Below are 18,202 nucleotides of genomic sequence, written 5' to 3' on the forward strand. Positions count from 1 at the left end.
GTGTTTCAGTCAAAACAGACCAGTCAAGAAAAAGCAAAAAAATTGAGCCATAGTAACTTATATATTACAGGCTAAAGTCCATATGTCCTACTAAACTACGTTTTCAATTAGCAGGACCTTTGTGCCTGAAAGCTCATCTATTTTTCCTCCAAGTCTATCAGTAATCTAATTAAAGATTTTATCTCTTTCAACTTCTGTGGTTTAACTAATAAATTATGACTCATCCTTTCAGGCAATGGTTTTCAGTCTACCTTCTAAAACACTCTAATTTTTGAATACAGAGCAGATAGATAGCTGCATGGTTGTATTGGGTTCTGTTTTTAAAAAAGTGGGACTTCAGTTGAGTATTGTCCCTGAGTTTAGAGGTTTGTTTAGTCTAGAAAAGCTTCTGTAGAGAGACATGATAATGTTAATATATGTTAGCATTTGTTAATGAAAAGAAAGGATCTGTGCAGCTGTTAGGAAAAGGGAAGGAAGAAATCAACTTCATATGAAACATGGACACATGCTGACAAAAGATGTTTTGGAACTCTGTGGAACTGCCAAAAGATGTTGTGGAACTGTTTTTAAAAGGAGGTTAGACAAATGCTTATCATGGATGGCTTAGATATGCTTCAGGCAATATTTTAGGTGAATTCACTTCATGACTTCCCCTCAAGTTCTACATTTTTTCACAGTTAAAACATTATAGAGTGGTGAATTTCACTTCAGAAACAAGGTGATTTATGTGTTTCTGTGTTTTTCAAGATGAGTACAAGAACCATGTCAGTTTTTGGCATCTGATCACTAAGCCTTTAAGAGTGCTTAAGCAGGACAACGATATGATGGTGGCCATTTTACAAATTTTTAATCCTCCCAAATTGTAAGGAGCTATCTTTTGGCCACCCCATGTTCAAATGCTAATTTATTTTCTGATAGTAATAATTTTCATATTTTAAACAGAATATTGTCACTTCAGAGACTTAGTTTTATACATAAAGATTGTAAAAACAGTGGTGCCCAGACAAGATGCAAAATGAATACGTCACCGCCTACTGTCCATACTGTCCACTGCACTGTTCTGAGTGGTGCCCTGTAGGTGAGATGGCAAGATAATTCTTCCCAGAGAGCCAGCCTACAATGGCATTTGGAATAGGTGCCCAATGACAGGATGAGAGGCAGTGAGCACAAACTGAAATACAGGAATTTCCACTCAAAGATATGAAAGAACTTTTTTTACTGTGAAGGTGATCCAGTACTGGAAGGAGTTCCCCAGAGAGTGCAAGCTGTGCTTGTGGAGTATCCATCCCTGGAGATAGTCAAAACCCAACTGAATGAGGCCCTGCACAACTTGCTTTAACTGACACTGTTTTGAGCAATGGTTTGGAGCTCCAGAGGTCCCTGCCATCCTCAGTTGTTCTATGCATCTATGAAATTGGAGGTATTTTACCTCATCTCTCTATTACTTCTTTCATCTTTTGCCCTCTCTTCTTCTGCCCCTCTGACAGTTACATTTTAAGATAGAGTTTTTAAAATTAGCGCAGATTTCCTGTAATAACCAAGCCAAGATAGCATCATAAAACCCTCTCAGCTTTACATTCTTGAAATGTTTCTGAAAAGAAATATGCAAATGCATGTAGCATGCAGAATAAACAAGAAGATTTAGAGATGTGTGCATGCCTGTAGGGCTATGATCTTATTGGCTTCATGGAGACATGGTGGGATGACTCTGACTGGATTGTTGGAATGGAAGGATACAGTCTCTCGAGGAAGGACAGGCAGGGGAGATGACGAGGGGGTGTCGCCCTCTATGTCAACAACCAGCTGGAGTGCATGGAGGTCAGCTTGGGGATGGATGAGGAGATGACTGAGACCTTATTGGTCAGGGCAGGGACAGGTGACTAATATTATAGTAGGGGTCTGCTACAGACCACCCAACCAGGAAGACTGAGCAGATGAGGCCCTCTGCAGACAGATAGGGGCAGCCTCACCTTCACAAGCCCTGGTCCTCAACCACCCCACTATCTGTTGGAGGGACAACACAGAAGGATATAAGCAATCCAGGAGGTTCCTGGAATGCGTTGATAACTTCCTTCTCCAAGTGATAGAGGAGCCAACAAGGGGAGGTGCTATGCTGGACCTTGTTCTCACCAACAAGGACGGGCTGGTGGGGAATGTGAAGCTCAAGGGCAACCCTGGCTGCAGTGACCATGAAATGGTGGAGTTCAAGATCCTTAGGGCAGCAAGGAAGGCGCACAGCAACCTCGATACCCTGGACTTCAGAGAGCAGACTTTGGCCTCTTCAGGGATCTATTTGGTAGAATACCATGGGATAAAGCCCTGGGAGGGAAGAGGGGCCCAAGAAAGCTGGTTAATATTTAAGGATCACCTCCTCTAGGAGATGCATCCCAACAAAGAGGAAGCAAAAACACCAGGAGGCCTGCATGGATGAACAAAGAGCTCCTGGACAAACTCTAACACAAAAAAGAAGCCTACAGAGGAACAAGAACGGGTAGCCTGAGAGGAATACAGAGAAATTGACTGAGCAGCCAGGGATCAGGTTAGGAAAGCTAAAGTCCTGATAGAATTAAATCTGGCCAGGGACATCAAGGGCAACAAGAAAAGGTTCTATAGGTCCATTTGTGATAGAAGGAAGACTAGGGAAAATGTGGGCCCTCTCCATAATCCCATATTACCTGGGATATGGAGAAGGCTGAGATACTCAACAACTTTTTTGCCTCAGACTTCACTTGCAAGTGCTCAAGCCACACCATCCAAGTCACAGAAGGCAAAACCAGGGACTGGGAGAATGAAGATCTGCCCACTGCAGGAGAAAATCAGAATCAAGACCATCTAAGGAACCTGAAGGTGCACAAGTCCATTGGGCCTGATGAGATGCATCTGCAAGTCCTGAGGGAACTGGCAGATGAAGTTGCTAAGCCACTATCCCTCATATTTGAGAAGTTGTGGCAGTCCAGTGAAGTTCCCACTGGCCGGAAAAGGGGAAACATAACCCCTATTTTTAAAAAGGAAGACCTGGGGAACTAGAGGTCAGTCAGTCTCACTTCTGTGCCCAGCAAGATCATGGTGCAGATCCTCCTGGAAACTATGCTAAGGCATATGGAAAATAATGAGGTGACTGGTGATAGCCAACATGGCTTCACTAAGGGCAAATTGTGCCTGACAAATTTGGTAGCCTTCAATGATGGGCTTACAGTGTTGGTGGATAAGGGAAGAGTGACTTATGTCATCTACCTGGACTTGTGCAAACAATTTGTCACTCACCTGCACAGCATCCTTATCTCTAAATTGGAGAAACATGGATTTGCCAGATGGATCACTCAGTGGATAAGGAATTGGCTGGATGGTTGTACTCAAATAGTTGCGGGTCAACAGCTCGATGTCCAAGTGGAGACCAGTTACAAGTGGCATTCCTTGGGTGTCAGTATTGGGACTGATGCTGTTTAACATCTTTGTTGGTGACATGGACAGTGGAACTGAGTGCACCTTCAGCAAGTCTGTCGATGACACCAAGCTGTGTGGTGTGATTGACATGCTGGAGGGAAGGGATGCCATACAGAGGGACCTTGACAAGCCTGAGAGGTGGGCCTGTGCAAACCTCATGAGGTTCAACAAGGCCAAGTGCAAAGTCCTGCACATGGGTTGTGGCAATCCCAAACACATATACAGGCATGATTCTCCCCCTCTACTACGCTCTCATGAGACCCCACCTGGAGTCCTGCGTCCAGCTCTGGGGCCCCCAACATAAGAAGGACATGAACCTGCTGGAGACAGTCCAGAGGAGGGCCACAAAGATGGTCAGAGGGCTGGAGCACCTCCCTTATGAAGACAGGCTGAGAGAGTTGGAGTTGTTCAGCCTGGAGAAGAGAAGGCTCTGGGGAGACCTTATAGCAGCCTTCCAGTACCTAAAGGGGGTCTACAAGGAAGCTGGAGAGGGACTTTTTACAAGGACATGTAGTGATAGGACAAGGGGTGATGGCTTTAAACTGAAAGATGGTAAATTTAGATTAGGTATAAGGAAGAAATTCTTCACTATGAGGGTGGTGAGGCACTGGAACAGCTTGCCCAGAGAAGTTGTGGATGCCCCATCCCTGTAAGTGTTTAAGGCCAGGTTGAATGGGGCTTTGAGCAACCTGGTCGAGTGGAAGGTGTCCCTGTCCATGGCAGGGAGGTTGGAACTAGATGATCTTTAAGGTCCTTTCCAACCCAACTCATTCTATTATTCTATGATTCCATGAAAATAATTTTAAAAAATACTTTAACCAATAAAGCCTGGTTCATATGTTGTTCTTCAAATAGACATAACTGACAAGCCCTTGCCAAGTCTGAAGTCTGTGGAATAGTGTAGGAGAAAAAATTGTGCAAACCCACACTTAATATACACATTTTAAACCAGACCATGAATTCACACAGTTTCTGGATACCAGTACTTATAAAATATTAGCCAGGGCTCTAGAGAAACAGAGTCTCATCAGCAAGCTTATGAACTGTACAACAACCAGCATAGAAAACCATCTTTCTCCCCTCAAATGCTTTGTGTTTGCTGTCTTTTCACTTGGAGAGGACTAAGGAGAGCCCGTCTGGAAAACAACCTGAATCCATGCAAGTAGCAGATAAAAAGGCACTTTTTTATCCCTTTAGACTGATATAATAACATACAATACTGATTCAGTGTTATAAATATAAAGTTCATATATAAAATTATAAAGTTCAAGTTCATTCCCTATATTAATTGGCATACTATCTTTACTCAATCAATGGCAGAATTTAGAGTATTTTAAAAAGAAACAAAAACATTCTCAGCAGATTTGCACAACTTTTAAGTTAAAGGATCAGTTAATGTTTGCATTGAACTCTTTCTAATAACTGTTGTAATGATTCCTGATTATGAAATACAATGATAGATTTGACATAATAGTTCCTTAAATAAAACAAAAAAACTGGTCACTTTAAAATTTGTCCGCTGATAGTGATTGGATTGGTATCTGCTGCCAGGAAACAAGGCAAAGCATATGCACAAAATACCCAGGATTACTTGATAATAAATCATTTTAATGATTATATTCAAAATTGTGAAATGTGAGTGGTACTGATGCGGAAAATAACAAAGGCTGAGGCTCATCAGATTGGCTGTCCATATGTGCATCACTACCAGTATTTAATTTGTTACTCCTCTAGTGACTCTTCCTTTGATTGTTAAAATACATTAAGTTGAAAAAACCCTATCAATGGTGTTTATATGACTAAAATTATGTGCCTTTCTATATTCTAAATATAGGTGCTTTGGTATAAAGCTTTTTTTTCTAATATTAATCTCAAGCTAAAATTAAGAACTGCACTCCTATAGTTTTCGTAATAACTTAGTTACATTGGTTGTACTGGATCCTGAAAGTCTTGCATGACCTGCAGGAAAGTATGAATTTTGAAACCAGGCAAACACCAGGACATGAATCAAGCTGTATGTCTACGTTTCTTTTTATAGTATTTCTCAAAGTCAGGTGTCCTGCTTTCAGCCAGGATAGAGTTAATTTTTGTCATAGAAGCTAGTGTGAGGCTAGTTTTGGATTTGGGATGAGAAAATGTTGATAACGTGCTGAGTTGTTGCTAAGTAGTCAAGGTCAGTCCAGCTTTTCATGCTCTGGCCTGCTAGCAAGAAGGCTGGTGGTGCACAGGAAGGTGGGAGGGGGCAGGGCAGGACAGCTGACCCAGACTGGTCAAAGGGATAGTCCATACCATATGACATCATGCTCAGTATATAAAGCTGGGACGAAGAAGAAGGAAGGGGTGGAGGGACATCTGGAGTTATGGTGTCTATCTTTCCAAGAAACCATTACACGTGATGGAGCCCTGCTTCCCTGGAGATGGCTGAACACCTGCATGCCCATGGGGAATAGCGAATGAATTCCTTGTTTCTGTTTTCTTGCGTGTGCGGCTTTTGCTTTACCTATTAAATTGTCTTTATCTCAAACCATGACTTTCCTCACTTTTACTCTTCCAATTCTCTCCCCCATCCCACCTTGGAGGAGTGAGCGAGCGGCTGTGTGGTGCTTAGCTGCCAGCTGGGGCTAAACCACGATGCAAGAAATCACTTGTTAAGGCAAATGGAATTGTAATATTTCATTGCTATATGAAGTCGGCATGCATGGTGGCCATATCTTCCATCACTTTGGAAGGAGATGCCATTGAAAAAAGTGAATATTTTGTGACGTAGTTTGACTCCACCTTTTTTTAGCTTCAATTCAGTAACCAGTTTTAAATAATCCCTGTCCAATAGGAATTAGGCAAATGCCTATTTGCTCTACAAAAAAAAAAGTGCCTGTTCACAACTTAAATTATGTGTTGCTTCCTTCTCTCAATCTATTCTCAATCAAATTTCTGGTTCTCCTTTGAACATATCACTTTGCATTAACTGTTTAAAGAAGAAGAAAACACCAATCAGGATCAGATCACACTCGTAGGTGTTCCCCAAACATGTTTTTAAACAGAAAAGGAGAAAGTAGTACAACAGTTTGTACACAAAAGGCTTCAAATATATTTAGGAATCATAGACTTAAAGTTAACTTGTAGGGAGGCCTGTACCTTAGAGACATCAGAGACAGATACAAAAACTTCATCTTTCAGAAGTGGAGGTGGTACATGTGGGTGAGATGGCAAGATAATTCTTCCCAGAGAGTCAGGCTTGCTGTATGACCTTGGAATTGGCACTCAGTGAAAGAATGAGAAGCAATGCAAAGGGGAAAAGCTGAAATGCAGGAAATTCCATTTAAGCATAAGAAATGAGTCTTCTGTACAAGAAGGCCCCAGTTCAGGAAAAAACCTTTTGTTTACTAGGAAAACACATAAATATAGAATCGGATTGAAGCACTGAATTATGGCTATGCTTTTGTGAACAGGGATGAACACATTCTACATCGCTTGTAATAGCAGAACTATTATATGTTATTCTAATCAGGATTAGAAAACAGAGGGCAAATCCATTTGCAAAGGAACCTAGATCGTGACACAGGCTTTGACTTTCGGCATGAGAATAAGGCTGTAAGACAGTTATGTGAGCAATTCTGCATTTGGCTGACTTGTGATTTAGAACGACATTGTGTAAAAGCAGGAATGTGTAATTTTCTTTTTATTGTGAGTGACCTTGTTAAGTAGTGGCAGGATAAGGCCTGGATTTCTCACACCTAAGCGAGGTATGCAAGTTAGGACCCTAGTTGCCATAGACTATCTCTCTAAATAGTAGACAGAGATGCAATTGCAGAGTTCTTCAATACTTCCCAAGCTCAGAGGACAAGTGGTCCCACTGTCTTTCAGTATGGTGTTGAGTAATGATGTTAGGTCTCCAATGTAGGTTCTTCAGTGAAATGGCATGGATTCACACCTAAGTGCTCACAGCCTTCAAATATGAGAAGAATAAACAAAAAGGTGTGAGTTTGTTTAATTTAATCATTGATGGACAGAAACCTGATGATCATTGTTAGGCTTCAGAATTTCCATTTAAAATGCTCTTTATCTGTTTTGTGGTGTGGCAACTCTTACATTCCCTTCCAAAGAAAGATAAGATGAGCTGCAAAGCAAAATTGTATCAATTTAGTCAAACAGTTTAAGAATATACTTAGCAACCATTATTTCATTCCAACATTAGCTAACTACAATTAGTGTCACTCAGAAAACATTTATGGAGACAAAAGGGGAGACAGAGTCCACTATTTATTCTAATTCATACCTTTGGGGTGGAGATTCTTTCAAATATATATATATGTATGTGTGTGTGTATACATCTACCCATATAGAAGAAACTTTTTTGAAATTTAGCAGTCCTGCATTTTTCTTTCATATAAGAAATATCTTTTCTACTGTTTCCATTATTAGTAGATTGGTATGATATTAAAGTGAGCATTTAAAATGCACCTTAATTAAACTGCAGGAATTATGCCTTGCTTAATGTAATGAAGAAAGAGAATTTAAAATGAAGTAGCATCATTGTGTTCATTTGTAAATAACATATTGCAGCCAACTGTTTCTTAATTGCCCAGACTGTTGATAAATAATCCAGTCCTGCTGCTCTCCACAGACAATTTGCTTTGGATCAGACTAGGCAATTCAAATAACACTAATTACAGTGAAACCCTTTTATAGTGAATTCCTGTTTGCCATGAGGGAAAAAATCACTATATCAGGGGAAAGCACTTTTGCCTTTGATTTGTGTCTAAAACATGAGAAACACATAAAAGCTGCATGTTGTGCTAAATAAAGGACATACTCTTGCATTCAAAGTACTTATATTTTACTTTTTATGATACAATTGTGAATTATGTTCATTTTGCATTTGTAATTAGAGGGCGGAACAGATGTGAAAGCTTAGTTTAAAGTGATGTATCCATTAAAATAACCTATGCTGCCAAGTGATTGCTTAGTATAATAGGGGATTCGTTCACTATGAGAGGAATTCTACTTTATTGGAAGGAAACCAGGACTTCAGGAAATGTTTTCTATATCAGGGGATTCACTGTAACATGGTATCATTGTATTTATGATTTTATGATGTTAAAATGAATATTAAATGAAACAAAATTCCCAAGGATTACTCGGGAGACAGCTAAGTACATAACATTTAGTACAGATGGTTGGAAGGCACAATTTTGCTCCATCACTGCATCCATATCCTTGAACGATTTCGACTGAAGACAGCATTTCTTTGAATTTTTCATTAAACTAGACGTCTTGAAATATGAATTCCTTTTATGTTTCTGTGAGTTTTGGCTAAAAGAACCCCAGTGAATAAATCATACAATACTACGTGTCACCAGCACTTGTGAATATTTCTGCTTTGTTATTCTACTCTCAGTAGAGCACCATTGATTATCAAACTCAGCGGAGAGCATTTTATGATCATATATCTCCATTAGCTCCTAGTTTGACTACCATAGATTTTTCTGGTTAAGCCTGCATTATGTATTAGGAAGCCTATCTCTTCAATACAAAGTTTGATTTTATTCTCTCTAAGCCTAGAACTCTTATTATGTATTATGTATAAAGATTCTTATCTTTTATATGTAAAAATAGGAGCACTGTCTTTGTGTAACTGAAATATATGCCATCTTTTTTTTCCTTGATTCACAGACAGCATATTTTATTATGAAGATGAATTTCTACAATGAAATGGCTGTCAGGGTAAATATTTCTTCACTTGTTAAACAAATGAAAAGTCAATTGTGCTCTGAATTTGCTTTTAATAAAATGAGCAAACCAGAATAATATACACTTGATTGATATGCTGATGGCAACAGCGGGAAATAGTACATAGTTAAAAATTAAAGTTACACTCGGTAGCCTGGGTTGTATTTGAAAACTGTAGCTGAATTTAAGGCATCTGCATGTGTCTTGCCCCATTTAAATGTCCATTGTACCTTACGATATATGATATTGATAAAACCCCCAAACACTCTATCTGCAAGTATTCTTACAAATGTAGACATATATTTACAATTCTGACAAAATACAGGACTTTTATGTTTGTTGATGTGGCTGTGCTTTTTCTTTTGTTAGTACATTACATTGATCTATTGAATCTCAAAAGAGTTATTCAGAGAGCGCAGGACAATTTCATTGCCTAAATGTATAGGTGGAACTGCACTGATCTCATTGATGGTATTATGAATGAGTTTTGCTAGATGAAGAAGGGTATAAACAGTCCTTGAACTTTAATATATATATCAAATGAAGTTTGTTATGGGGAAAACTGCAAAATATATTTAACTAGAAATTAGCATTTTTTTCCTGAACTTTGGAACTGCACTTAAATATGTAAATCAAACAGAGGAAGGACATGAGATAATTCTTGGGGTGGAATCTTTTTATCTTACTTAATTCTTTTATTTTATGGAATTAACCTGCTTTACTTTAGAGACCTATATCTTTCTAGGCAAGACATCTTACCTTTTGAATTCTGCCAGATGTAGGAATGTGATGAGGATGGAAAGTAACCCAAGGAAACTCCTGTAAAGTAGGAGGATTCCCCAAATGGATTTTAATTTTGTGGCCTTTCTGGCTCCAAAATAATTCAGACTCAAGGGATGTGTTCCCACAGACTTTTGACTAGGTGCTGGTTCTCTGAAAGGCACAAAATAGAATCTTGCATTTGGAGTATGTTAGACAGCTGAAGGTGTTTAATAGCAGTCTAATTTCTCAGAAATGCACTTTTTTTGTTGTTTTAGTTTATTCCCTAGTTGGCTAGTTTGAAAATATTCCACAGTGGATAAATACAGTATACTCATGCAGCTGAAATCAGTGAGAAAACACGAGATGCAAGCCAGCTCTTAAAAGTTGGCTGTGTACTTTTAGAAGGCATTTGAAGACCAAATTTCAGAGGCAATTATGTATTCTAGTCAAATGGAGTTTTGCATTTCATCTTTCATTTTTAAAAGAAATTGAATGTGTTCCCATTCATTTGTAATGGAAATATAATGTTGAATCATTAGGTGATATAAATCTTCAAAGTACCATTTTTTCAGTCCTGTCCTTTAATGGAAATTTAAATCAGTAGAAAACAATATAACAGATCTTTATTTAGTTGCAAATGTCAGAATCTGATTTTCCTCTCTAAATCTTGTGCAGCCATATCTGCAGAGCAGATTTAAAATGTTACCATTCTGAAGCACCAACAGTTTTTTTTTGGCTGTCATCTGTTTTTTTGAAGAACTAACCAAGGTCCAGGACAATAGAGAATAAGGCCTATTAAGTTTCTGTACAGAAGATGTGGCCAGACTTTAGGTTTCCTAAACCAACAGTGCCTCTAATTCACACATTGTGAGCTTAATTCATGATTAATATACTACAATGTTCTGAAAATATAACAATAACTGTGTATGTTTTTCTGTTTAACCACTTAGTTTTGCTTCATAGTATTATTAAAATATTTATTTCACTTTATAGTCACTGATTAGAAAGACACTTTCAATTTTGGCAATTGAAGCATCACTGAGGGCATACACATGCTCATAGTTTTGAATTCAGTCTACAACTCTGTCTCCCTGGATTGCATTTAGCTGTAACCAGAACTATAAGTTTCACCTTTTTGAATTCAGTCAGAGAACTTGTTTTATTCAATTTCAATTTTGAGTCCTAGGTTGGAATATGATTCTCTTTCTTGAAAGATTTAAGGTTACTGTAAAATTTTAGCAACAAAAGTAATCCTATGGAAAAAAATTATTTCCATGAGCAGATGGCTTTTGATATATCGAGATTTTGCCATTTGTTTTAGTGCTTAAAATAAACATTATTTATAAGACCACTTACATTTTGATGTTACTTAATGAGGAATATGCATCATTGATTTGACTAGCTTAAGAGGTCATTTAGAACTTGCCCGTTAACAAGCTGTAATCTGCTGAGCACACAATGACTTTGTTTAAAATTATCTGTTCAGTGCTGATCAATGACAATAATTGTTTTGTACCAATCACTGTTGAAACTTGCTAATTACTTTGAAGGGCATACACACTTGTCTCTTTTTTTTCAATAATTTTTTAAACATTCACCTTGGAATTAAAAAGAAATATGGTCATAACACGTTATACTTCCTTATAAAAGCAAACATTGAGAACTTTCACATTGAAAATATGAACATCATCAGAAGCTGTGTGTAAACTGTTCTTTTCCAAAAAGATTAGTCTTCAGTTTTGTCATCTCCGACATACGGTATTATGGAAACAGAAATCTAGCATAAAATAATTTGAGGCATAATGTAGTTTTTCTTACTTATGATTCATTCAGTTGAAATCAGTGAGGTCATTCTGAACAGAAAGTGATGTAAATAAAGGTAGAATGTGGCATTTAGTTGCTACACTGAGCCCATTGGAGATAATTATAGCTTTATACAATTTGAGTCTTTTGTGTTTCATTTTGAGCTTTGATCCTTTAACCCACAAATACCCAGTTCTGCATTTATAGTTGTGAGGTGAAGACTGTCAGAAAGAGTTTCAAAGGGACCATAATCCTGCATTAATGAGCACACAGCTATATGGGAGCCAAGTTGCTCTTGTTGAGAAATTTTGAAGCCAAACAGAAAAACAAAGCTAAGATCCTTATTCACATGCTAAGGATTTTGCTTAATCCCAGATCTCTGAAGGCATACCCATTCTTTGCTCTTTCTCTATCTCTTTTTAACCCAATAAGCTTGTCTATGAGAAAGTGGAGTTGCAAGGAGTATGAAATTGGCTATCACCTAGTGCAAAGAAGCATGTCTAGTGCTTCAGAGATAGGGTAAGAAAAAATAAACCAACACAAACACATGGATTGCACTCCACTTACCAAGTCATAGCTTGCTCTGGAAAGAGAAGCATTGGTGTAAAGGGAAAAAAAAAAAAAGAAAAACATTCCCTGTGGATACACTGAAGAGTTTAAGTCCTTGAAAAGTCTAGTAGCCAGAGGCCCACAGGAAAAGGAGAGCTCTTGGCAAATTACAACGTTCTTCTCTTCAATGTACTTATTGAAGGTGAGTAGCTTCTCACCTTGGAGTTGCTTCTGGATCGTAAAACCTCAAACTTCTTGCTTTTTTAATGTAGATTCTGCCTTTCAGCTGTTATGTCTCTTAAGATTTCAAAGCTGTTAAGGTCAAAGAGATGGAAGTTGGAGCAGGAGGGAAGGTAATACAGTCTGGAAGATAGAAATTGGGAGATTAATTTAGAAATATATTGAAGAAAAAAGCAGACAATATGCAAGGAAGCAAGTAAAGAATATTTTGCAGGAAGATAAATAAGTTCAAGGACAGAAGAGTGTAAAGAAAGAGGAACTAGACACTGAGAACAGAGGAAAAGATCATTAATCTATTTTTCAGATGTATTGATCTAGAATACACTGACCTCTTACAGGAAAGAAAATGAGGAGTGAGAGCAGCCCTCAGCATGACTGAATAGAGCAAGTTACGTCTTCTGCCTGTACTTGTCATGGCATAGGGATAAATGTGGTGAACCAAATGGCAGTCCTGATAATTTTTTACCTAATTAATACTTATTTTCTTTTTCCACAAAACAGATAGCCAGTAAACTTGTAATCATTTCAGAAACATGCTGATCCGAATTTTTAAGTATCAGAGAAGGTTTAAACTGTTCTGTTGAAATAAATTCTTGGGGAAAGTCAGGCTACATTAAATATTGTTCCTCTTTTTTTTTTTAACTGATGCTTTTTACAAAGCACCAAAATATGAATTCTTTCTGGTGGAGGATGCTACCTGATCTCTATTCTTAATACAACTTTAGGAGTAGCTACAGATAAAGAGGTTTTCTATTCCAGTTTAAGCTTTACCTGTTATGCAGAAAGAATAGTATTTTGTGAGAAGATTACAATCAATGTGCAACAAATAGATATGCATCATCATACATTGGAGGTGAAAGGACTACAATTTCTAAATTATGTTTCCAGAAAGCCTGATTCATTGAGTTACTGGGAAGGCTTCTATTCAGTATAGATAAACATGCAGAGCACAAAGATGAGAGTGTGTGTAGCAGAAGGTATTGGTGGGGTGGTGGCTCAGTAGGGAATGCATGTTGTAGCTGAGAAAAGACACCACTTCTGTTTTCTGTTATTTACTGTTCTTACATAGAGCAAAGCCATTGGCAGTAGCAGACACTCCTTTTCATTGCCACACTCCAACATAAACAGTGGTTTAACACTTGACATCATTATTTTTTTTAACATTAGCATTTAATAGTAAATTCAACTACAATATATTATATCCTACCCTCATTTTCTTCATTGAAACATATTGGTGCTTCTACTTGATATCACTTTTAAGGACACGGTGTTATTTTGGAAATACAACAGAAATTTGATATGCATACAAACTTTTAATTTTTCAGATATACTAAGCAGATATTTATTTCCTCTAGATTCAGAAACGATGGCGAGGCTATTATGTTCGGAAATATATCCATAATTATTATGCACTGAAGAAATACCTGGAAGCCGTTTCAGTGAATAACGAGATTGTCAGGTAAAGATAAAAATTCTCTGTGGTAAAGCATTCATTTCCTCTTCTTTTATTTTTAAAAGGTTTATGGCGCTAATTAAACAATTTTTTTTGAGTGTAGGATCCTCTCCATTATCACATATATGTCATCATTCTCTTTATCCTAAGACTGTGCATGTTGTGCTACATTCTGTTCTCTTTTACACTTTTATGAATCCAGAATAATTTTTTTAATTAATTAGATGTATTCTGGGTTTATACCAGTTTAATAAAACTGAATTTGGCTCTTCACCTATGCTCAGAATTCATAGATTATTATGCCCTAAATAAAGTTTGTTGAACTACATTTTTTTTCCCCAGTATACACAAGTTAAAATTCTTTTCTTTTCATAATTTGTTTTGAAAATTGATTATTGACAATGAATGAAAGTGCAGATTTGGATCTATGTTACATGCATGAGCCATGAATATTAATTGTGAAAGATACTAGAGTGGACATAGTGAAGCAGACTCTTTTCATAGTTACAGAAGAGATTCATTGGCCTATTAGATTTTCTGGCTAGAACTGTTGTTGCTATATGTTCCAACAGAATTTCTCCTATCTGTCCCTTGTCTGACCCTGTACTTAAGTTGAAAGATCTCTAAAACAGAGGCAATTATTTCCCTCTAGGACATTTGATGTCTTGATCCATGACTATTTCTTCAGATAACAACAGAAACAAACAGGCAAAATACTGGGTGACCATGATCATTACTTTCTCATTGTAAGTGAAAGGATGACCCTGAGGCAGATCTGCTTTCTGAAGCATAGAAATATAAGTGAGTCTAGTGAAAAAGTATTTCTGGAAGTCTCATCTAGATCACATGGCAAAGACAATTCATCTAGAAGACTGTTACAGAAAAAAGCATATACAATTGTATATGAAAAAAAGAAATATCCAACTTTTTGGGATGTTGCTTATTAATTCATATTATTTTTCCACAATTATAGCTGATGCTACATCCTCTTTCTCATAGCATTAGAACTCGTGCATTATATTGTTACATATATTGAAGCATACTGAAAACTGCTCTATCTCTAATCTCTCATTACTATTCATTTAAATGTATTCTCTGCAGAAAATTAGATCATAACTCAGCAAAACCAGACTTAAAAAATCTGTCATCTCGTCAACTGTACCTTCATGTTCAGAAATCCTTAAAATATATTCTTTTCTTGAAAAGATACAATCCTAGGAAGACTAGACCAAATCTTGGAAAGTAAATGAAGCCATAACTTTCCTGGTCTAGAATGAATATAGCTGGATGAACTTGCAGAGACACAACCTGCTTCTCTGTTCGTAATAGTTCTATCACTTCTCTACATTCCCTGCCTAAATCTGGAACAAGTCTTACAATGTGTCATTTAGACTGACCTCTGATGTGTGTGAATAAAAAAAAATAGCAAGTGTACTCCTGCTGTACTGAACACAGATTGATGGGAGCTTTGTATTTTATTTCCTCACATTCGCAATAGAATGCTGGGTACATCTAACTTTGGAGGACTTAAAAAATATTTGCCTTTCATTACTTTCACATTTTCATCAAATTCCCTAGTATTTGTTCCAGGCCATTAAAAACCATAAAGCCTATGCATTGCATAGGTATTTTAATCGAGAAATACTCTTGTGCTGTTACTCTTTAATAAGTAACATGAGCCGTATGACTTCAGGTACATCAAAATGTGTAAAATTTGGTATGTGTGAGTTCTTACCTGGCAACTGATATATTGATATTCTGCTAATTTGAGTTCTATCTTTTGGAGTTCACAGAAATATATGTCTTTCAGGTTAAAAAAATCCATCTTTCAGATTAAAAAAAGTTAAAAATGAATTTTTGAGTGAATTTGGTCAAATGGATCATGTTTTTTCATTTTTAAAAATCCATCCGTTCTCAAGTGCAATCAAGAATCGCTGCAGTAATCTCTTTACTGGGTTACATCTGAAAACTAATATGTATATTATCTTCAACATTCTTATGAAATCTAGCAGATGTTTAGTGAAGATCAGGTGTAGGCCCTCAGCCAAACAGATTTTTCCTGTCATTGGGCTAAGTTACTGCAACTACTTTGGCCCCAAGGTGGCCCACTGTGTTTCTAACAAGGAATACTGAACAAGGTGGAGGAGAGATTCTCTGCATCTTTTCATCAGCCATGACATCAAATGTGGAAGAGTATAACCTCATTGTTCATAAATATTTTTGTGTATATAAAATGATTGCAACTGTTCATTGTAAAAAACACCAGGAATTGTCTGAAACTGAAGGAGTGCATTTATGAAATGGCTAAGGGTTTATTCCAGCATCAGCATTATAGAAATTTCCATGTTGGTTGTCAGAGACACTATACTCTTGTACACTCAGATTAGGCTGACTTTGAGTGTTTCACGTCTCTAGAACACCACAAAACATAACAACATGATACATGCATTCTTTTTCTTGTCTTATAGCTGTATTCACCAGAATATATGCAATGTATTCACCAGAACATATGCATTAGTGCAGTGTCAGTGCTGGTACAGAACCAAGTTTCTCCACAAATAACAATAGAACCACAGTAAACCAGACTGATTTTAAGAATTCCAGAGTGGTATAACTCCCCTGCCTGCCCACCCCCCCAAAAAAACCCCACAAAACCCAAACCCAAACAACAACAAAATACACACTAGAAGTTTATAATTTCAAAAGTTTTTTTAAATGGTATTCTTTCTGGAATTATGATGTAATTCTAAACTGAACTACAATATATAGTTCTCGGTCCTTGCTTCTAGAATAAAGCTGACAATTTTTATTTATCAACTACCTGAAATCACTTTGCAAGTCCTTCTGAGATACATTCTTACCTCTTGGTCTCCAGAACCAGGGGTTGTGCTTAATTTTCTCCTCTTTCATTAATGACGAGCCTGTATCAAATAACCTCTCACATTTTTGTAAGAGAAATTTCAGAGGAAGCTGAGAAATTTCAGAGGAAGTTGCTGTGAAACTTTAGACATTCTGTTAGTTTCTTATAAGAGTTATTGAACAGAATTTGTTACCTTCTCTCTCCTCCTTCACCCTCTTTTTTTTAAAATACAAAGCACTTCCTTTACTAGGGGGTTGTTGTGGTTTAACCCCAGACAGCAGCTAAGCACCACGCAGCTGCTCCCTCACTCCCCTCTGGTGGGATGGAGGAGAGAATCAGAAGAGTAAAAGTGAGAAAACTCATGGGCTGAGATAAAGACAGATTAATAGGTAAAGCAAAAGCCACGCATGCAAGCAAAGCAAAGCAAGGAATTCATTCATTACTTCCCATCATCAGGCAGGTGTTCAGCCATCTCCAGGGAAGCAAGGCTCCATCACACATAACGGTTGCTTGGGAAGACAAATGCCATCACTCTGAATGTCTTCCCCTTCCTTCTTCTTTCCCCAGCTTTATATACCGAGCACGACGTTATGTGGTATTGAATATCCCTTTTGATATTTGAATATCCTAGTTGGGGTCAGCTGTCCCGGATGTGTCCCCTCCCAACTTCTTGTGCCACCCCCTGCTTTCTCACTGGTGGGTTGGGATGAGAGGCAGAAAAGGCCTTGACTCTGTGTAAGCACTGCTCAGCAGTAACAAAAACATCCCTGTATTATCAACATTGCTTTCAGCACAAATCTAAAACATAGTCCCATACAAGCTACTATAGAAAAAATTAACTCTATCTCAGTCAAAACCAGCATAGGGGTTTTCTCAGCTAGTAGCCACATCTTTACCATTCAGCTTTAATACAAGCCGTCCTTATTTAATAGCTACCCTCATTTAGTAGCCAGACCTTTATCATTTGTCTTTACTGTGAAAACCCCAGGAGAAAGTAAACTTAATAGAAGCTGCCCCAGTTTAAAGCCATAGAGGGATGTAATTAAGTTTAACAGAAATTGGTTTAACAGAAATTGACCTAAAATATAATTAAATAATACTAGTCATATTATGTGTGAGTTTGCACTCACTTAACAGACTGCTTATCCTAACTTAAGGCACTGTTTTTGTGTGAACTGAAGATAACTGTTGGCTTTAGCTCCCAGACTGGCTGAAGAGTGGGTGGGTTTTCCTCCAGCATTTCTGTTACTTCCCACTGGTACAGAACCAATAGGTGTGATGACTGCTGGTGTCCCCAGCAGAGTCCCTAGTAGTTAAGTTGAGAAGTGATTTGACGAATCCCCTGACAGATGGCAAAAGAA

General features: G+C 37.6%; 1 protein-coding gene across 1 annotated transcript in view; it reads left to right on the forward strand.

The window, feature by feature from the left end:
• Positions 1 to 18,202, forward strand: part of SPATA17 (spermatogenesis associated 17) — a gene marked incomplete at both ends in the record, with an annotated part of 96,216 nt that overhangs the window by 7,935 nt on the left and 70,079 nt on the right. Inside the window, 2 exon segments of the mRNA XM_081997582.1 lie at positions 9,118 to 9,168; positions 13,884 to 13,987. Coding sequence (XP_081853708.1) covers positions 9,118 to 9,168; positions 13,884 to 13,987 — 155 coding nt within the window.

Source organism: Phaethon aethereus, assembly GCF_964289735.1.
Source record: "Phaethon aethereus genome assembly, chromosome: 3".
Lineage (NCBI taxonomy): Eukaryota > Metazoa > Chordata > Aves > Phaethontiformes > Phaethontidae > Phaethon > Phaethon aethereus.